At 38.4% G+C, this 21,973-nt stretch overlaps 1 protein-coding gene across 3 annotated transcripts in view; it reads right to left on the reverse strand.

Moving 5' to 3' along the window:
* Positions 1–9: 9 nt before the first annotated feature.
* Positions 10–21,973, reverse strand: part of TPR (translocated promoter region, nuclear basket protein) — a 42,546-nt gene continuing 20,582 nt past the window's right edge. Inside the window, exons 27-51 of one of the 3 annotated variants that reach the window (XM_056356630.1) lie at positions 21,728–21,875; positions 21,208–21,345; positions 20,351–20,482; positions 19,959–20,089; positions 19,375–19,585; positions 18,858–19,004; positions 18,257–18,455; positions 17,323–17,528; positions 16,534–16,595; positions 15,428–15,636; positions 14,844–15,116; positions 13,883–14,031; positions 12,949–13,032; positions 11,032–11,232; positions 9,554–9,685; positions 8,920–9,010; positions 8,263–8,447; positions 7,380–7,448; positions 6,075–6,166; positions 5,340–5,446; positions 3,852–3,947; positions 3,501–3,657; positions 1,825–1,943; positions 1,179–1,277; positions 10–222 (exon numbers count right to left, since the gene is read on the reverse strand). In XM_056356630.1, the coding sequence (XP_056212605.1) occupies positions 167–222; positions 1,179–1,277; positions 1,825–1,943; positions 3,501–3,657; positions 3,852–3,947; positions 5,340–5,446; positions 6,075–6,166; positions 7,380–7,448; positions 8,263–8,447; positions 8,920–9,010; positions 9,554–9,685; positions 11,032–11,232; positions 12,949–13,032; positions 13,883–14,031; positions 14,844–15,116; positions 15,428–15,636; positions 16,534–16,595; positions 17,323–17,528; positions 18,257–18,455; positions 18,858–19,004; positions 19,375–19,585; positions 19,959–20,089; positions 20,351–20,482; positions 21,208–21,345; positions 21,728–21,875 (3,493 nt within the window). In that variant the 3' untranslated portion in view covers positions 10–166. Of the gene's footprint in view, positions 223–1,178; positions 1,278–1,824; positions 1,944–3,500; positions 3,658–3,851; positions 3,948–5,339; positions 5,447–6,074; positions 6,185–7,379; positions 7,449–8,262; positions 8,448–8,919; positions 9,011–9,553; positions 9,686–11,031; positions 11,233–12,948; positions 13,033–13,882; positions 14,032–14,843; positions 15,117–15,427; positions 15,637–16,533; positions 16,596–17,322; positions 17,529–18,256; positions 18,456–18,857; positions 19,005–19,374; positions 19,586–19,958; positions 20,090–20,350; positions 20,483–21,207; positions 21,346–21,727; positions 21,876–21,973 lie in introns of all 3 variants that reach the window. The other 2 variants (XM_056356629.1, XM_056356628.1) reach the window with 2 other exon arrangements.

A 21,973-nucleotide genomic window follows, 5' to 3' on the forward strand; every position in this document is an offset into this window, starting at 1 on the left:
ATTTGAATGTTGACATTTTTTCTAATTTTATTAATAAAGACATTGAAATGTGTGCACACAAGTCTAAGTATAAAATGCTGCTTTAAGCTCTGGCTTCATTACACTAAAGCAAGCACAGGCAAACTGGCACTTTTGTATACACAGCTGTAATTACTTTACAGATCATTTAACTAATATTTCCTCTGTTCAGGCCGCCTCTGCCTCCCATTGCATGAGTTACACCTGTGTTGGGAAAGAAAACAAATGCATTAACAGAAATCCTTTTCTCCCTTTTAATCAACCATTTGTACATGTGATTCATCATCGTCCTGTAAGGAATTGCTACCGCAGGGGAACACTTCCTTTCTGAAAATTCCAGCTCCCCCTGCCTCCCCTGGAGCCTGGTGATATAGATGTGTCATTCAAATAGGTGGTGTTTACTTGTGATCCTATCTCGGGCTCTGGGCCAAAGAACAGGTATAGCCTTCTTCCCATATTTGAACTCAGTCCCTCACTTCTGTTACTAAAGAAATGGTGAGAGACTAGAAAGAAAAAAACTATCCTATCCTAGGTCCACCTCCTCACCTTTTTTTTCCTTTAAAATACCAGATACCTGTATTTCAGTGCTAGTGTCAAGTCTTCTACAGTGCTGAAATGATGCCAAACTGAACACAAATGCATCTAAGGATTTTTCTTAATAGAGAAGTTGCAAACAATTTGTTGTCATGGTTTAACTCCATATTGCATTACAAAAATCTGTAATACTTCCATAAACAACTTTGTTCATTTATTTTTTTTTTAATCAGTGTAATAATAACTAGAAACCTTAAATGTACCAAATGGGAAACTGATATGTACTTTTAAAAGACTTCTAAACTTATCTCCTAACATTATTTTTAAAAATCTTTTAAAACTTTGCGAGTTTAAGATCTACTGCCATTTACTTTCTCTCCACTGCTCAGAACCAAGTGCCACACATAAGAAGTTTGCCTATCTTAAAAAATACTCAGACTAACACACTGAAATGAAACTACAGAGCTCTTAGGGCAACACTGAAAGCTAGGGCCGGGATGCTGTGTTAGTCAAGGACTTAGAGCAAACACAGGCATGTAGTAGTGTTTCATAGATGGTCTCCACAGTAAGAAAGTACTAAAAACTTGTTTGAAAAAGCCTGAATTTGAGCAACCACAAACACCTACCTCTCTGTCTGTTGAACTGACGACCACGAACACCAGTTCTTAATGTTGGTGGCTGAAGTCTGACACGTCGAAATGGCTTAGGCTGATTACTGCTTGTGTCTGTAAAGAAATAGAAATGGAGGAAAAGAACGTCTGTGTTTAGTACAGTTTCTCACTACTAATGTTTACATGATTTGATACGCATTATGCTCTCAAATTTACTTCAAAATTATGAAAGTGCATCCTTATTGCATTGACATCTCTGATATGAATAAAAGCCTCAAAAGTAGTACATTTGGGACTTCTTTCATTACCTACGCTAGGTGGTAAATTGGTAGCAACAGTGATTTACTTACTGTTCTTTGGCAATTTAACTGAATGAAAAAAATTTAAATCTGACATCAAAACCCCCAGTGGATAGAATCACCAAAGTATCAGTAACTTTTGCTCCCTGAAGCATTATTCTTACTATGGCCTACTCTAGCTACTGCAGTCCAAGTAAAAATTGCTTGCCATTAAGATCATACACATCAAAACACGTTCTTGCTCTAAGAATTCTATCTCGTTTTGCGTACCCTGGCTAGCAGCAGTGCATGATACTGGTCTAAAAAGTTCCCACACTTAACGAAATGGTACGAAACAACTGTTTCCAGCAATCAACCTGTACCTGCAGATGAACTAGAAGGAGGATCTTGACTAGTTGAAGGAAGATCTGACTCATCAGATGCTTGAACAGATTCTTCTTCTTGCTGGCTATCAATCTCTAGGCCTGCCTCTGAAGTAATTCTGGAAGAGGAGGAGTGGGAGGAAAAACATTTAAGTGTATTCTCCGTTTCAAAAAGCTCAAGAAAAAAAAAAAGCATTATCTTGGAGCACAAAGATTCCTATGCAAGTGTCTTACCCCAGAAATTTTTACAGGTTTTATCCTGTTTTGTCCTGTCCCTGCAGCCCCAGTCATGAGAGATTTATCTGGCTTTTAGAAAAACGACACAAGTAATTTCCTTGACATTCCGCCCAACTCCAGAGGCATATCCAACATATCAGAGAAAGACACAGAAGCTATTTAATGGCAGTAACTAAAAAACCTTATGTGATGGCACTGTGGATGTTTAGGCAGGGGAAGAATGAAGTCAAGGGACCGCCACTGACTGGTTAACCCTAAAGATCACTCATTGGTACAGTAACTAAGTATTTCGGACTCTGTCTTCAAAAGACATAATGAAACAGCATTATAGAGCTGGAAAAAATGTAAATATTCAATTTAGTTTAAATGCAGCTCACTTTTTGGTATATATTTTATTTACCTTGATTAGTAAATAAAAGCTATTAGAATACGGTAAAACTCATAAATTGTGGGAACTATCTGTTGTCTACACTAGCAACAGACTGACATGCTCTCCTGGCAAGCTCAAGGCCCATTCCAAACTATGGATAGCTCTGTGAACCATTTAGTTCCTCTGTGGACATACTTCCAATTCTCCAAAGATTAGATGGTTTTGTAAGAAACAAATTTGAGACCTTAACATTAGAATACCCATTCTATGCTCCATCTACTTGGAGACAGATTATTGCAGTCCAAGCTGGTGCTGCATCAAGAAAACTGTGTGGCACATTTAACTTGCAGCAGTAACATTTTCTTATGACCAAACCTCCTACCTCCTGCAGTCAGTAGATAAAAGTTTCGGTAAATTTTGAATGACACATCTTTTATTATTATGCAACCAACAAAAATAAAATGTAACATAAAATTATAACTCATACCCTTTTAGATTTGTAATGTATTTGATTATAATACAAAATGCAGCAATTATTGTAAAAACTGCACTTGCAAAGTGTAAGACAACATCATTTTTCTATCAGATTCTTAAAAACTACTTACTCCTCCCCTCCCTCATGCTACATCTTTTGTACTCCACTGCCTTAACTGAATCACTTCGTGATACATGCTTGCTTTGTAACAAGGAGTGATTTTCTCTATTAGCAAACAGGAATACTTTAGCCTTTATTCTACAAACCCCAGTCCTTCAAACTGGGGCGTCTACTATCAGTATTTGACTACTGCACAGCCCTCTGCATTCTTAAAAAAATAAGGAATTTTTTTTTTCCTGTGACTTTTGTATTAGCTATGTTAAATCAGAAGGAGAAAATCAGGAAGAAAACCTTCGGTTTTAGACGAGAAGGTCAGAATGTACTACTTCACAAAATTATTACATCCTGTTTGAGCTGTCCTTCCTACCAGAACAGGTTAAATTGAAAATGAATCACAGACACACTTGGATGAAAACAAATCATTAAAACTAACATGACATCAAGTCTTAGTGAACCAAACAAGTCATAGTTTACCCTTCAGATTCTGCCTCTGCAAAAACTTCATCTCCATCATCACCCGCTCCAGCCTCTGTAGTGGTGGACAGACTGCCAGTAGATGTCGTAACCATTGGAACGGACTGAGAAGCATGCTCTGAAGCATCTGCTGAGGCACTTTCAGTAAAAACTGTCACTGTACAGGAAAGGTAGTTTAATAAATATCAAGTTCGTTTTTATTTCCTACAGAAAAATCTATGGAAATCTTAGGCAGGTGGGGGAAAGGGCTACTGGAACGCTCCTGACATAGTAATAAGCACTACAATAACAGTAATCCAATTCTTTTCTTGATAGTCAGGGTTTGCAGCCTAAGAATTTCCTGCCACTTACCTGGTGCTGCTACTTGTAATGGTGTTGTGGGAACACTACGACCACCTGATTCTTCCTCATGAGCGAGGAACAGTGGGGTTTCATACATTCCTAAACCTGCGACACAGAAAGTTTTAGTGACAATTAATATAGCCAGCTAAAAAACAGATTAACTGCCATATTCCCTCTGCACACTTGATGAAATCCATCAATTTGTGCTGAAATATGCAGATCTGTTACTTGAAGTCATTTTGACTTACTGTCAGGGCTAATTATGATTTATTGACATGCAAAAAACCTTGATGAAAACATTACTACTTGTTTCACTTTCACCCTTTTCTTATGCCATTATTTTGCAGCGAGTTTCTTCCTAGAACAGCATACCATTCCATGCTGACAGGGATGCAGGGGAAAGGGACTGATTCAGGACGACAAAAACAATATGAATTGACTGGCCATCTCTTTGCAGGTAAGGATATATCCCAAAGATTTCTTTGCATTTGCTGTGTTCCCCTACTGTTCTACTACAGGAAAGCTACAAACAGGAAAACTCAAGTTAAAAAAAACATTCCTTCAGTACTTCATCTCTCCTTATATAGTTTCTGGTGTGCAGCAGGCAACTCATCCTACATAAAATTTCAGCTTCTCTTGTTCACAAGCCTGCTGCTCCTACCCACAGCAGTTTTCTACTTTTTAAACCATTATGACAAGTAGAAAAGTAGCAGCTTAAAGGTGTCCTGGTTTTGGCTGCGATAAAGTTAATTTTCTTCCTAGTAGCTAGTGCAGTGCTGTGTTTTGGCTTTGGTGTGAGAAAAATGTTGATAACACACTGATGCTTTTAGTTGCTTCTAGGTAACGTTTATATTAAGTCAAGGACTTCAGTTTTTCAGGCCCTGTCATCAAGAAGGCTGGAGGAGCACAAGAAAACTGGGAGGGGACACAGCCAGGTCAGTGACCTGAACTGGACAAAGAGGTATTCCATACCATGGGACGTCATGCTTGGCATACAAAGTGGGGGGACTGGCCAGGGACTGCTGATCGTTGCTCTGGGTCTGGCTGGGCATCAGTCAGCAGGTGGTGAGTAACTGTATGGTGCATCACTTGTTTTCTTTCCCCTCTTCCCTTTGGATTTCATTCCTCTCCCTCCTTTTCATTATAACTGTTATTACTATTATTGTTCTTTCATTTTTATTTTATTTCAACTATTAAATTGCTCCTATCTCAATGCTTGAGTTTTACACATTCCTTTCCAATCCTCCTCCCCACTCCTCTGGGTGAGGGGGGAGCGAGCGAGTGGCTTCGGGGCACTTAATTACCTGCCCGGGTTAAACCACGACAGAAGGAGACACCTTTTCACTTTCTGTTAGTCTCTCTCTGCTGACAATTATTTAAGAGTTGCAGGTTTCCACACACGAACGAGTACCTGAAGTAGAATTGCCATTTTATTGACTGCATTATTTGTTTTTCACTCTAATAACCATGGAAAAAAAAAGTAAAGAAATGGTTTACCTCCTTGTGATGCAAGCTGACCAAGATCAGAGTGACTTGAGCTAGTTTGTGGCATATCTTCAGGGGGTCCAAATCTGAATCTAGGAACTCCAGCTACCTGGGGGGAACTATCAAAATAAAGATTTAAGGAATCCTGTGATTCTTCCAATGAGTGGGGCAAGGGGAGACTACCTTCTGACCAAAACAAGAGAACAAATTATGCATGAGACAAAATGAATTAATATTGACCAGAAAAAACAGCTACACTACTGCTAATTCAATAGCAATTACTCCTCAAACTTATTTGGAATGCATCCAAAAATCAGTAAAACAGTTCTGAATAGAATATTCTTCACTCATTCATCCTATGAGTTCTGAGAATTTTAAGTGGATTGTTGAACGTGTTCAGAACCACCCAAAATCCAAAACCAGAGGTAACTTTTCCTACTTTTATTGGTAATATTAGCGGGGAGGGTGGGGGTGAGGTGGAACAGAGAAGAACAACCTATATTTTTGTTTAATGTCTTCTTAAGTCAATAAGTTATAATACATTGGAGATTATCTCTCTCCTAATTTGCTAAGTTTTATGATACACAATTAAAAAAAATATTACTTATTTGTAGATGCAGTCATCTACTGTACTACTTAGCATGTTTTAGCACATTACTCCAATCACAAGTTCATTTCACTTAAACTTATTTTTATTCCACTGAAAAATAGAAACAGAAGCCTTTTTTCTTCTTTACATCTACTTACTGAATGGCTTCTGCAAACCCATCTGTACGATGCGGAACTACAAGGGTCGGTGTGCTTGGAACTGTTCGGTCCTCATCATCAAAGAAGTGTTGCTGCTGGAAAAAGAGAGACTGATATGAGAGCCTACAATGTATTTCCAGTTGCTACCAAATCAAGTTAAAGGCTGGTTTGCTTTTTCCACACAGTTCAGCAAAACAAACACAGATTTAACTCTAACAAAATTCTTCTCTAATTTCAGACATCTAAATCTGAGCTAGTTATACAGATTAAAAAAACAAAACAATGCAAACCAAAATAAACCTCATACACTTGCAGGACACCCATCTTTCAAAGAGTTTTTAGACATCCATTCCACGAGATCATCCTACCGTCAAAGTGCTATATCTCCCCGTTAACTACAAGGGAATCTTCGCGTGAGTCACTCATAAATAGACAGGAATCATCTGTCTTAATACGGACTGCTGTAAGGTACCCATATAACAGGATTTTTCACAATGTGAATCAAGTCATGTATTCCCTATAGACCTGTGTCCTTTGTTCTTGCATTGACTAAAACCCAGAAACCTCAGCCCCCTCTTCCCTCACCTTCTGTAAGACATTCTCTTCACCTCCCTGGCTTCCTCCCGTATCTTTCAAACCCTTCACTCCAAAGTACCCATAAGGACCTTCCCATGTGCTGTCACTGTCCAGGCAAAAGCAGTAGGTACTGAGGCCAATTCCAAGCAAAAACTGAATGACAGGTACATGTAAGCCAAGCAGAATCAAAAAATCTGAGCTGATGCCTTTGATCTCAGAAAAGATACTGTTTTAGTCAGTCAGTCTCTCTCTCTCCTACCTCACTAATTTGCATGTGTTCTGTTAAATACAGTTGAAGTTGAATAAAGTGTTCAAAATTAGAGGAAGGAGACAGACAGAAAGCATAAATTAGCCTTATTCCTTCAGGATGAGGCTGGAAACATTTTTTTTCCCCCAGTAACATATCCTCTTTAAAAGACTGATTCTAAAAACAAGTAATTACAACCACCTTAGAAAAAAACAATTCAACCTCTTTGGAAGACCTTTGGCTTCCTGGCAGCTTTCTAGTATTTGCCTTCCATTAATAAAAAATTTAAAGAGAGGAATTTATTTACTGCAAGACTACAAAAATTATCCCACCTCTGAAGTCAGTAGCTAGGCTTCTTTAAAAAAACAAACTAAACCCCAAGAGTTACGAATGGTTCCTCAATGCAGAGGCTGGAACTAGATGACCTTTAAAGGTCCCTTCCAACCCAAACCATTCTATGATTTTATGATTCATATACTTACCATCCCACCTATACCAGGAGTTAGCTGAAGTCCACGCCCCACCGACTGTCTTCGAGTCATCTGGATTCTCTTTATAATAAAGAAAAAAGAAGTAGTGTGAATGCTTTCCTGGAATTCTAGCAACATACTAGTGTTCAATCAGAGCCATGGATAACGGCTAAATGAGTAACTGTAACAATTACCCATTAGTGTACAACACTGCTCAGTACAGAATCACACCTTCCTAAAGAACAGACCATGGCAGCAGCTACTCCACATCTCATGTCTGCTGCCTGGTCTAACAATGAAAGAGAATCATGTAGGTTTAAATTCTGGGTAAGCGACATCACTATTTTACTTAACTTTCTATTGAGGACAGAAAACTTGATCCCAGAACACAATTAATGGTAAAGGATAATTTCAGTGTATTTTTGCAAAATTCATGTTGTGACATTTTCATTTACAAAAGCTATAGGTCTACATCAAAGCATAATCATGGGTCAGGCATTGACTGTGAAGGGTTTAACTTAGAAAGTGAATGGCAACATTCTTTTGCGCAATCTGCGTTGGGGCAGAGACCAACAGAAACCAATCCGTCTCAGTTACACCCTGTTCAAGAACAGCTTTTGTAGTGGAAATATCAACAATCACTGACTGAAATGGCACTGGTATAGTAATTTCAAGATACAAATCCATCATAAATGCCATACTGCTTTTAATGTTCCCTGCTCAGCCATATCTGCAGGATGAGACATGTTAAGTCAGTGTGCTCAAGTACCATTTTTAGGATGCTAAATGATGTAATCTATTTTTACAATAGACAGAATACTCAGGTTTTATTTAAAAGAAATCATACAGTGATTTTTTTTTTAAAGTGTTCTGAACTGCTGGAGAGAGTTTATACCTGTACTGGGGGACCCAGTTCCTGAGGAGGAGCATGAATAGTTAGTCGTGGGGGCAGTGGATGTGGCGGTCTGCGTGGCGACTGTGGGGGCCGAGGGGCCTGTCTCTCTGAGGCAGACGATGGCTGCTGTTCTCTTGAACTTTCATGAGGAAAAGTGGACTCTGCAGCACTTGTACTCCCTTCTCCTAAAACGTAAAGAAGTATAGAGGGGTAAACCCATGACCTCCAAACTGAGCTGAAAAGATGAAGGCAAATCTTCAAATTCTGCTACCACATTAACACAGAAGTTTTTTACCCTTGCAAAAGGGGGGACAGGTCAGTACTGTTATTCAAAAGTCACTTAAAAAAGGACTGGTGCCAGCTACATCAACACGAGCACCAGAACAGACTATTGACTATTCAAGTACTGATTTAGAGAGAGATTAATTTAGTGAGCGATCAAAAGCAATTTCAACAGCAACCAGAGCTTGCAGGTTTTCAAAGGTACGTAGAATAAATCCAGAAAAGAACATTTCAAAAGAATCTACAACTCCGGTTAAAACAGTCTTTAGTATTCCACCTTATATTCTTAAGTGCATATTTTAACACATGCAAAACAGCTTTTACATTTTCCCCTCTTACAGACACAGGCTTTGAAAAACCATGGAATAACCATACCACTGTTTTGAGAATCTGCTGCCCTCTGGTTGCTTTCACCTCCTCCCATGCTTTCCTCTGTTTCTGTTCCTGGATCTGTACCATCAGCACCCTCAAAAAAGCACAAAACCATAATATGACTTAGCATGAAACAACTTACAGGTTGTAAAGAGAATATAAAAGCAGTAAAAAGGTATTCAGAAAGTAAAAAAAGTGAAATATATGAAAATCTTAAAATATTCCTGTTAATATCTACAAAATCAGGTAAATGTATGCAACTTCATGAAATTTCAGAAGTTTTGCGTATCTGTACATACAAAAACATGAACAACTTAGCCATCACCACTTAATAATAATAGACAACGCGATATCCAGCTTTTGCAGAAACTGCTTTACTAGCTTTGCAACTACAGTATTTGCTGGCTCCTGTACTTTGCATTTTCATTCAGTCCTCTTAAAACATTCAAAGTTGATTTTTCTTGTGAAAACACTAGTTATAACAGAAATTACTATTACCTACTGGCAGCCTCAATTTTCTGGGATGAATTCACACTAAGATCTTCTCTTTCAAGCATTCACATCTGTGCAGATGCATTACACCACCAATTTATTCCAGGAAAACTAACAGGCTATAAATAAAATGTACAAATCTCACCTCAGCATCATCTGCTTCATATCCATCGTTACCATCAGCACTACCAGTTCCTTCATTACTGTCATCACCTTCATCTCCCATACCTGTGTCTTCATCATCATCCTCGTCTTCCTCTTCTTCATCCTCATAGTCCTATGAAAAGACCATAAAAAAGCCTTAAGGAAGTGTGGAAAGGGTAGTGGAACAATTTCAATTCTTGCAGTGGTACACTTTGTGGTACACAGACCACCTCTGTCTGTGGATCTCTTTCTGAAGGTGTACACCATTTATTATCTACAGAGTACAGGTATGTATTTTTCAATTGCTGTGGTAGGTTGACCTTGGCTGGCTGCCAGACACCCACCCAGCCACTCCCCAACTCCCTCTTCAACAGAACAAAGGTAGAAACTAAGATGGAAAAGCTTGAGGGTCAAGATAAAGGCAGGTAGATCATTTACTAATTACCATTACAGGCAAAACAGACTCAACCTGGGGAAAATTAATTTAGTTTGTTGTCTATTTTAAATTGAATTGGATGGTGAGCAACAAAGACAAAAACTGGAAGACCTTCCCCCCGCCAACAACTTCTTCCCAGGGTCAACTTCACTGCCTCATTCGCAACTCCACTTCTTCCCCCATCCCACTCCAAGCAGGGCAGGGGGGACAAAGAACAGGGGGTTGTGGTCAATCCGTAACAGTTCCTCTCAGCTATAATCCTTCCTCCTCACACTTTTTCCCCTGCTCCACCATGGGTCCTCTCCACAGACTGCAGTCCTTCAAGAACTATTCCCAGCAGTAAATCCTTCCCACTGAAGGGCTACCGTCCATCAGGATAAACCTGCTCCTGCACTGGCTCCTCTCCATGGGCCATGGTTCCTGGGAGCACAGCCTATTCCTCCATGGGCTGCAGTTTCCCTCAGGGAATCCTCCTCTCAACAGTCTGCAAGAAAATACCTGCTCCGTCATGGTCTCCTCCATGGACTATGAGGAATATCTGCTCCGATACCTGAAGCACCTCCTTCCCCTCATTCTTTTTTAAGCTTGGTGTTTGCAGGATTGTTTCTCACTTATTTCTCCCCCACTCCACACACTCACTCTGCCATGCAGTGTTTTGTCTTTTCTTATACATGTTTTCACCAGCTGATGGGCTCAGCTGTGTCCTGAAGTGGAGTCACTGCAAAGCCAGCTGGAACTGCCTGTGTCCAGCACGGGGCAGCCCCCACCCCTCCTCACAGAAGACACCCTTCTACGTTAAATAGTCATTGATAATCTAGAGGCACTGGGGAATTTTATGACTTTAAAAAAAATTTAACATCAAGCTGAATTAGTAAGTATCTTTAGAATGCTAGAAGTTCAGGCTACATAAATACAGACTGTTTATACAGTCAAAAAAGTATTTTTTCATTAAATTAGTCCTTCCAGGTAAGCTTTATGTCTGACCAAAGACAAAATCATAAATAAAGTAGTTCATAAAGAAACTAACTCCATGATATACATACTTCCTGCTCGCCTTCATTTTCTTCATCATCATCATCTTCATCATCACTATCAATTACAATGACATCATCTCTCTTGGACTGACCATCTTGAGATGAAGAAGTGTTTTGTTGATCTGACTGAAGAGGTCCAAGATCTATGGGGATAGACTGGGAAGTTTCTTCACTATCCTCCATAGGAGTGTATTCCCCTTGTGTAACACCCTGTAAAAGACAAATTACCAGAAGAAAAAAAAAAAATGAAATGCAGCACATACAATCCTTAAAATGTTCTTCAGAAAAGTGTTCATTGTATTTCTAAGTTTCCTGTTTCCGCTCCTAGCTCTCAACTTTGAGACCTCAAATGGAGGTCTTTACAACAAGTATTTTGTCTTTCACTTTCCAAATCCAATTTGCGATGGGTGCCATCATGCGGGATGCTGTATCACATATGATACATTTGCATGCATATCCATAAAATGCTGCTGTCTAAGTGTTTACCCATCTATTTCAAATAACCAAGGAGCTACCCAGCAACACCCACACAATAAACAAATACAGATACACAGAATATTGTTGACGGCTAAGGAAGCACTCTGCCCTTAGAAGAAGAGAAACGGACTGTGATACTTACAAGAGAAACACTACTTATTGCTGTTTCTTAATAACTAAGATAGGAGAGAACAAAAGAGAATGCTACAGATGACTGTCACCAAGCCACTACAGACAACTAAAAGCCTCCCCAGGATCAAGGAACAACTCTATTTCTTCTAAGCATGAGCTCTGAACTGCTGTTTTAAGAGTTCTTTTGGTCTGGAGGAACAGTAATGCAATTCACATAATAGCCAGACACAGAGCTACAGCAAACAGTTCTCTTTCCATTCAGCACACACGTATAGTCAAAATATTTGAACCAAACCTGTCAAGTATGACTGGAAGTGTTTAAAAAAACCCTCAAAAAACAAATGCATCATGGAAAGTCCCCAACAACCTTTTTAAAAAAATTATTCAGGACTCTACCGTAGACATTTTGTAGCATTCAAGACTTTTGGTTTACATACCATAACTAGGTTGTTATTTTCTGTACATGTCACTTTAATGTTGGAAATGGTTGTGTAGTAGCAGAATTCAAATAATCACATTGAGTACCAGAAGCGTTAATTAAAGAATGTTTAAAGATACTTGTGGAAAAGAAAGCACGCAGCTGGGATTCGATGGGGAGATAAATGTTTGCCATACCTTTTCAACATGTAAAGGAAAAAAATGCCTGACTAAAGACTCAGTAGCCACCGTTGCTTGAAGAAAATAGATTCCATAGGTTTTGCCTAGTTAGGGAATTACCTAACACCTATGCTCATTTCTGAGGTAAAAGGAGATTACATTCATGGTTTTCTCTTATATTTGACTCTCATAACACAGCTACAATGGGCATTTTACAGAACAAAATCAACTTTTTTTTTCCTTTGTTTAATCACATTGTGTCTCATCTAACACCAAGCTTGCTCAAGGATTTGTCAAATCTTTCTGTAAAAGAAAAGCCAGAAAGCAAAGAGAAGTATTCTAAAGGAATAAGCGAGGAACTGAAAACTCCAGTTCCGTTTTAAGACTGTGACTCCTTTAACCTCTGTATCTCAGTTTCACCACATAAAACTGGGCTTAAAGATACTAGGATTTCTAAAACAACGTATCAAACTACAATTCAAAACTGCAAAGCTTCATTAACATTCTGAACGTTACTTATATAGGTACATGAAGAAGTGCAATAAAAATTGAGTATTTATCCTTAAACATTGGAAGTCTAAACTTTAAAAGGTTATAAGTAGTTTCCACCGATTTGAGATTTCACTTCTAAAAATATTGAGAATTTGAAAAAAAAAACACCTAAAAAAATAGCTATTTCTGCTGAAATAGCAGGTGGGGGTTTTTTTTGAATATGCTTACTTCTCCAATTGAGTCTTGTGAGTCTTGATTGTATGTTTGAGCTTCTACCTCACCATCAGTGCTCTCTTCTGCTGTCACTTCCTCCTGAAAGAATATACATTTTTCTTGTTTAAAACACATCATCAGCCCTGAAGTTTGGTTCTTTAATATGTTTGAGATTTATTTTTTTTAATATCTTTTCCACAAAGATTATGGGCAACATTTTGTTCCCCTTCTACTATTATTCCTCAGCTCTGCTTTTATCTAGCACCCCACCTCTCTGCCCCAGAGAAATAAAATTTCCCTGGTGCAGTCCACTGGACCCTAGTGTCTTTAAATCTTTTCAGGACCAAAACCAAACACTCAAGGTTTCCCATTCCACCTCCATTTTCTCAGGTAATTAAGTGATAATGTTCTCACACAATCTTGCTCCTTTCTGTTATGCAACATCCCTTTCATACAGAATTAATAAAATGCCTTTGACTTCCTTAACACTATTCATGAGTTGCCTGCTGTGAGGTTCTGTGAAGTTGATTTATTTTTTGCAGGACATCCCAATTCCCTCACACCAGTTTTTCACATCCACCTCCTCCAAGCTTTTCCGTCAAACTCATCTTTGCTTCCCTGGCATCTCAAGTACACTATATTTTATTACAGAATAACTGTAGATAATGACCTTCCAGGCCACACATGAAAAATTATTTACCTTCCTCCTCCTCAGTGCTAGGATATAGCCCTCTCTCTTCCACCTTAGTTCACCGAGATTCGCATAATTCATTGCAACTGGTAGAACCTCTACCTTTTACAATACTCAAACATAATTGCTTCCTCCCCAGTAGATTATAAAGTCACATTAAAAATTAAGTGACTTGCTTTTGAAGTAATATACTTGTTCTTCCCATTAAAATCTTCCAAAGGGACAGACTAAGTGGTAGCATTTTATGTTCTTGCAAACCTCGGGTCCGACTCTCTGTATGCTTCTCATCTTCTTTGGAAGAGGTACATCCACTGTTTCCTCCGAAATTTGGTCTGAGTTTTCCACAGTGTTATCCTCCTCTTCCTCTCGTGGACGTTTAGACAGTGAAGAACTTGGGGTAGCTGAAACTTAAAGACAGCCTCTCAGTTATTTTCAGAACAATGTACAAAACAGAAAAATCAAAAGGTTTGGTGCTTTTCTCTGGAAGATGGACTCTTTTTCTGCATTGAATGACAACAAACAGAATCGGATAGAATCACCTTGTGCCATTTCCTAGGACACGAAAATATTAGCCCCTTTTGTTACAAGCCTTATGCTCTTGAACCTGTACTCACAACCTAACTGACTTCAAATGTAAGCTTCAGGGTGCAACTAAAATACTTTTTCCAACATCTTTGCTTTTGATAAGTACACCTAAAAGTTTAAGAGTATCAGCCGGGAAACAAACAAACAAAAAAGTAGTTTACAAAAGCATAATTTGGGGAAAAAATGCCCTACACCAAAATCTACATTATGTAGGGAAAAACAGATGTAGAACAGTGTATCACACTGAGTAGCTTTAGAGTTCTTCTCTACATTATATATTGCAGCTTAAGAGCTTACTCATGACTCCTAAAACTAACCTCACTCCAACAGTACCATGGAAAGAGGCAGCAAGGTTTAATGTGTTAAACCCCAATGCTACTTTGAATAGATAAACAAACACGTATTTATTTTCTGCTTTAAGGAATGCAGTGAGAACAGCATTTCAGAGGTACCATTTCTGAAGGTTCAAGAAAAGAGGCAAACCTCAGAAGTTTGTAAAACGTGCAATAAACTAAGGGAGGGAGGGGGGAAGAGCAAATTCTTTCACTGAAGTTAGGCCTGGTTTGACAAGGGTCCAAATGGAGCTACTTAAAAGGAACTATTCAAAAAGGCAGGCCTATAAAATAAAACCAACCTGTGCCAAACACTGCTGTAGAAGTGGAAGGCCTCTCTATTTGAGAGCTCTGTACAACTTCTACAATGGTAGGGGATGGCTCCTGATTAGCAGGCTCAATCTGAGGATGACTTTGCTGAGTGGGCTGCACAAAAGCAGTCGCTTGCGTCTGCTGCTGAACAGTCAAGATGGGCTGAGAGAGAGATGTCTGAACATTAGGACTGGTGGAACGCACAGACCCACTAGTGCTTCCAAAGACTGGAACATGCTCCACAGGTCCTTCTGATTGCATAGCTGAAAGGCAAACAGTAGCACATTCAACTGTCTTCGTATTATCTAGCACAGTTCACATACTCCATTTCAGAGTGCCCTACACAAACAGCTTCAATGTTTTGCACATTGAGTTAACATCACTTATACCCATCTTCAGTTGAGGAATGATGAACTTTGTTGCCACAGAAGTGGTCGTAAAAGTGCCATATTGAAAGAGATGCAGGGACAATAAAACTATCTGAGATGCTTTCAAACTAGTGATCACCAAGGTTTCAAGACAAAAGTAGCACTTATGATTACTGTAGATCCTCACGCTATTCTAAAATGCTTACCTTCCTGAGTCTCCACTTGTGTTGTAGGCATAACTGTGGCTGTTGGAGTAGTGGTAGGATTAGTGACTGTAGCAGGAGTAACCATTGGACGGATACTGGCTCTTGGGGTAGACTTATTCCCAGCTATTGCAGCAGCAGTCACTTTACTTGGAGTTGACACAACAGGAGTTGGTTTAATATTTGCTGTTGGTGGATCTGAAGTGCTAGCACTGAAAAACAGGGTATTGGTTTCACGATGGTAGTGCAGAAAGCAGATTTTAAAAATACCAAATGTAAATATTATCATAGCCAGAAATACTAATTTTTAAAGGTTTAAAATTTAAAAGCTTGACAAGGGCATAATGAATTGTCTTCCAAAATTTGTTTATAGTTAAAAAAGAAAACAGACAGACACACTATGCCATCAGTAGCATTTTGTCCAGCTTACAGGTTTGACAGGTTTCTTCAAAGGTAATCAACTAGAAATCTGTAAGCAGATCAACAGACACAGTGCTTAGCCATGATGGGTCTTTATTGCAGTGATACATCTTGCATTAAAGCTAACTGATTCACTCAATACAGAGAAAGCAACACCATTTCCTGGTTGAGACAAAGATCAGCCAAATTTTAGGAGGCATTTCTGAAAGCCTTGCTTTCAAAAGGATGCTGTCATAAAAACTGAGGGGAATTTCTCACCTGGACTTAGTAATATCTTAATATTTCCCATTTCAGAGCTTAGCCATTTGACTATTTTATCATTATTATGTTAGTTACCACCTATTTAGTCTGTTTCTCATGTTTGAGATTCTTGCCCCCCCATCCAAAAAAGGTTAAAAGTAACAAAAACCTGCACAACTTCAAGAATCTTGAAAGATTTTAAAATGTCTTTTATGTTTCCCAGATACCATGTTCCTGGTGGTTAATATGACAATTTAACAGCTTAAAAGCTTTATTGATTAAATGTAGCTGGGAAAACAGGAGGAACATTATGTCAATCAGTATCTTTAAAGTTGCTTAAGAAAAATTGAGAAAAGTCAGTGGCTTACTAAAAAGCAGCAACTAGATAAAGACAGGAGAAAAAAACACCAACCACAGAAACTGCAGAACTCCCAAACCCTTCAACTCACATTCCTCTTTCACCTGAAGCTGGAGCAGACTTGAGTGAGATTTGCCTCTGCTGTTCTGGGACCTGTTAAGTAAGAAACAGAACCATCATGCCATGGACATACCAAACAACCAGCAGTTTGATGAAACACTTAAGCCAGACAGATATGTTTGCAAAGAAGTCTGTTAGGAAACGACTGTTAGTGTACCTAGTCAGACTCCATGATTATTGCAAATTCTCCAAATCAAATCATACCAGTCATACCAATTATGTAAAGCAATTCAGTAATTTCTCATGTATTTTCTGAAGCTGTTGAGACAATAGCAGCTAGGACCCATTATACTGAATGCATAGATAAAAAGACAATAGAGTGCAAATTGTTCATTGACTGATTCGCAATGAATGATATAACTGCATGCTTCTTAGCACCAGTAATTCTGACTATGGCAGGAAGTAACTTTTAGATTAAGTTCTGAATCCTTACTAAAGCTAACTTGTGTATTTCCAAAATGAGGGGACAGTGGAATTTGAATAGTGCACCGTTTATTGGGCTCACTAGTATTATTTTGGTTTGTTTGTTTTTAAGCGTAGGAGTCCTATGATAAGAATTTTCTTATAGCGTATTAATATGCTATAGGATGTTTAGAGATAACACCTTCAGGTAAAGTAGTTCTGACTATTAACTACTGTATACACAAAACCAAACCAACCAGCCAATGGTGCTTGTACTGACAGCGGTTGTCCTCATTCAGTTACAAGAGTTGCGAGCTGCTTGTTTCCTCTCACACAGCTAGCTAAAAGGATTTTGTACCTTGTTTGTAGACTCTGGTGGCTCATCTCGCTGTTCATGGTGTCGCTCTTGCTGCTCTCTAAGTTCTCTTTCCAGACGGCAGATTCGACCTTCATACTGTGATTTGAGTGCACTCATCCGCACCTCCAGTTCAGTCTTCTGCTCTTCTAATGAACTGCTCTTTTGCTTCCACTCTTCATTTTCTTTTGTTAGCTGTTCTTTTGTACCTAATTGAGTAGGAAAGAGTTCAGTTTTGCCACTGTAAAGCTGCCTAACAAGTTCCTGCATGCTGAATACCTGGCTGTTTTAACAGGTTACTGAAGTACCTTGAATTCTTAAAAATGTTAAGTTATCAAAGGAGCCCTTAGAGGCAATTTTAACTCTCACATGCCATTTTTCTATTTAATTGCAACGAAATAAATAAAAAATAGAAAAATACATAGTACATAAATAAAAAATTAAACAAAGAAGTAATCACAAGAGAACAAGATGTTTTCAGCATGCTCTCACAACCATCATTCCTCTAAACATCAGTTAAAAATAAAGGAGGCATTATGTTTTGCACTTGTGTATTTAGGGAAGGGGAGAATTACCTAAGCTGCTAGTAGTGTCAATCTGCTCTAATCAAGACAAGGATTAAAAAAAAGGGTGTTTATCTTGTTGGCTGGTCAAAACTAAGCAAAACTTTTTTTTACCTCCAGTGTACAGCGAAGTTATATACTTGTATCATCTTTTGAAGAAGTTAAAACTTAATTTATAGAACAATTCCTGTAGCATCTAATCCAGGAAAAACTCTGACGTAAAATATGAAGTAGGCCATATTTACTCAAGCATCCTGTCTAAATGCTTTTCATAGGAATAATCAAAAACTCAAACAGAAGGCAACAAGGAATAATCGAAAACTCAAACAGAAGGCAACACCTTAAGGATAGAGAAAAACATAATATTGTAATACCAGCTAACTGTGCAATTTTCTGCTTGGCTGCAAGCAAGGTCTTCCTAGTTTTCTCTTCCTTCTCGGTGATCTGTTGCCTGAGTTGTTCTTCCTGTGTAGTCTTCTCTTGCAGATCTTGATGAAAACGAGCAAGTTCTGATTGTAGCTGTGTTATCTGCTCCTGAAGATTTCTGACTTCAGTTTCCTTTTCTGCTATAGTCTACGGAGAAAGAGACTTGCAACTATTGGCCACAACCAGCTACTTTGGCAAATACACAGCCTAACAAGCTCACAGAACCTAGTATCGGCTGGCCACTGTACTAAGGTTAAAAGGCGCCTAATAAACAATAGGGGAGTCCAACGCTCTCTGAATGCAACAGCTGAAAGATTAGCATTCTCTTTCCTAATTACGTATTCCAAGAAACAATGTGAGACACACTAGACACAGGGTTTAAAACAGCTTTGATGTCCCTCTTTCCCAAGAAGAGTGAGGCACAAATAGGTCACTTCACATATTCATGTGTGCACACACACACACAGAAAACCACCCTCACATTCTACACGGTTACACCTTTAAGACTGCAGTAGAGTTTAGTTGTCTCAAACTGTTCACTGTTCTTACCTTTTGTAAACTTTCAACCTGAGCCTCCAAAGCCTTTGTCTTCCCTTCAGCTTGACTGAGAGTGTCTTTCAGCTCTTGTACTTCCTGGACAGAAACCTGTTCTTCTTGTTGTTCTACAAAAGACTGAGTTGATGCTTCAGCAACCATCTGAAATATGTTAAGCGGTATCAGGCTGAAGGGTACTACTCGATTAGGATGTAATTTCTTTCACAAGTTGCTTTTGCATGCAAACTGATAGTTTAAAAAAGATCTGGGCAAAACACAGAACTTCTAATGAACACTATAACTCCATTAAGAATACTGCAAAATATTAAGTGATGTGTAGACCATGATTTGTGGCAGTTTGAGCTAACAGCAGAATAAATGATGTAATTTTCTACTTTTCACAGGTAAGTATTCATACAGTACTGTACTAAGGGAATGTGAAGATCATTAGCTAGATTACGCATGACTCTAGATGAAAACACACTCTTTTTTAATAAGCTTGTTTGTTTGTTTGCAAAGAAATTATATCTACCTTATCATGCTGTGCTTTCAGCTCTTCATACTGGGTCTTGTACCGGCGCCCAATTTTCTTGACCTGGGTTATAGTTTTCACTTTTTCTTGTATGTCAGCGACTTTTGCATCTAGTTCTTTCTGCAAAGTATCCTTTTCCGTTCTTATTTTACTTACTTCATCCTTCAGGCTCTGAACAAGATTCTGGCTTGTAGTCAAGGATGCATTAGTTCTAAATCACAACAGATTAGAGGATGATGCAAATGAAATGTTTTGAAATAATCCATACATTTCAAAATTGCTCATTTATGTAATATCACAGGCATTATCTGTAGTGAATTCCATTTTCTAGGATTTTGCAATACAAATAAGTATTTGTAGAACACAAACTTTTCTACAGTACCTTAGTTTAGACTGAGTTTAGCTAAAAAGGTAACTTCCAAAACAATCCTCACTTCACTTTACCTGCATTTTATCAAGCCACTGTAAGAATACCAAAGGTTTCAGTTACATGGAGACAGTTAAGAAATTAAACTTCCAGATACAGCTTTGTTTAAAATACTTTGCTTTGCACAAAGCTTTTTACCAACTGACTTATACCACACCTGGCTATTTCTGCTTTAAGCCTGCCTGTTTCTTCACTCATCTGTTGTATACGCTTGGTGTTTGCCTCCTTCTCTGAAAGCAGCTTCCGATACTCTTCAAGATCAGTGTCCTTCTGTTGACTCAATAAATGCTGAAAGGTTGAGAAAATAGTTTGCATTTTTTTAAGATGATTATGCAGTTATATCCAGAAGATCTCTTTGAATTAGAGCTACTCCTTTTGCATTTTGATTTGGAATGCCTATGAATTAGAATAGCTTATTTTGAAGCTGCATAAACAATGCTTCATAATTCAAATACATTTCTTAGTTTGCTGTGTTTAAGAAAATTTAAACTTTTTTTAGTTTGGTTTTTCCCCTCCCCCAAACCATCTTTGAAAACACGCATTCCCCACCTGAGTCCGGGCTTTCCAACGTTTAACATCTTCTTCCAACAGCTTTTTCTCCGCCTGTAACATTCCGCTTTTCTCACTGAGTTCAGCATTAGACTCTTGTAGAGGTAGAATGTCCGCCTCAAGCTTGCGTACCTGAAAAAACCCACAACTGGGGATTAAACTTTCTGTATCTTATGAGACTGAAAGAAATGGGAGTATGGTAGATCTTGAACAATGATAGTAAAAGGGACAGAGAGAGAAAAATCAACACCCTCAAGAAGTCATGATGTAAATTCTTTTCCAGCTCTCTGCCTTCCAGTGGCCAGCTAGGGGCAGAGAAAAGGATGAGGAGCAAGAGCAGGGGATGATCCTACAGAAAGGAAAAAAAAAAATATGTACAACTTCACAATCTTAGATTCTCATTCTTTGTACGGGAAACAGATTATTAATTACATGTTAGAAGCCAAGCAATGCTGCACTGGATTCCATTAAAATAACTGATGCGTAGAAATGCGAGGAGGCTGTATCTCCCATTTAAACTCTTAATAAAGCTGTGGTCTGCTTTATATGTAATCCTGTTTCATTTTTCATTTATCCGCTGATAATATCCTTGTTCCTAATATACCTCCAGCCAAGGATAAATGCTAGATAAAATGATTTTTAGTTTAATTTAAATGAAAATGAACTTTCAACTTCTCAATGTTCTAGGTGGACTAATGTCTTCTAAAATTCTAAATGGAAAGCCTCCTCATCCGTGTATGACGTAAAGGAATAATCACAATCTAAATCATGTATTTATTGTAATTAGCAATGCTATACCCAAACACTAAGTCATCAGCTTCAATATCTGAAAAATTTACATCAGCCTCAGTACTAACCTTTGCTTGAATTTGTTGTTGCTCTTGTTCTAGCCTCTCCTTCTCTTCTCTTAGCATCTTATTGGTTTCTATCAGTACATTCATGGTCTCAGTTTTTTTCATTAACTCTTCATGCTGTGCAATGGTTTTTGCTGTTACCTTTTGAAAAAGATTTAACTCAGTCATTTCTTTTGCTTGCATATGCATACACATTTACCTGGATCTGGCATTACACCAACCTGGAAATCTATCATAGCATAATTATCATTATCTCACATGTACATTCAAAATAAATACCGCTTAAGAAATAGGAGATGGGGAAAGAATTGAGAAATTATCTGTATTTTCCCTATTTATGTGACTTTGCAATTGCCACACTGCTTCACAGGACTCTGAACAAGATCCCCCATTTGGCTATACAGCAACCCCAGTTTAAAAGCACCTGATTCCTCCAAAACTTCACTTTTGGGCACAGGGAGTAGAACATAGAGAACAGCCTTCTTCACTTACTGAAATCATAAGCAATAATATCGAACCTTACCTGCACCTTCTCTCTCTCAGCATTGAGACTGTCCTGCAGTTCCTGCAGTTCCCTTTCCAGGTGCTCCACTCTCTGACGGTAACGCAAACTCTCCACTTGAGCCACCTCAAATCTAGTTTCTGCAATCTCCTTTTCTCGACGTATAAATCTGCAGTAAGAAAATGAACAACACATCATTGATGCATTAATGAAAATGCAAGGCAAAGCATTTTAAGTCAAAGCATCTTATGTCTAAAGGTCAACTGA

Source organism: Falco biarmicus, chromosome 11, assembly GCF_023638135.1.
Source record: "Falco biarmicus isolate bFalBia1 chromosome 11, bFalBia1.pri, whole genome shotgun sequence".
NCBI classification, from domain to species: Eukaryota; Metazoa; Chordata; class Aves; order Falconiformes; family Falconidae; genus Falco; species Falco biarmicus.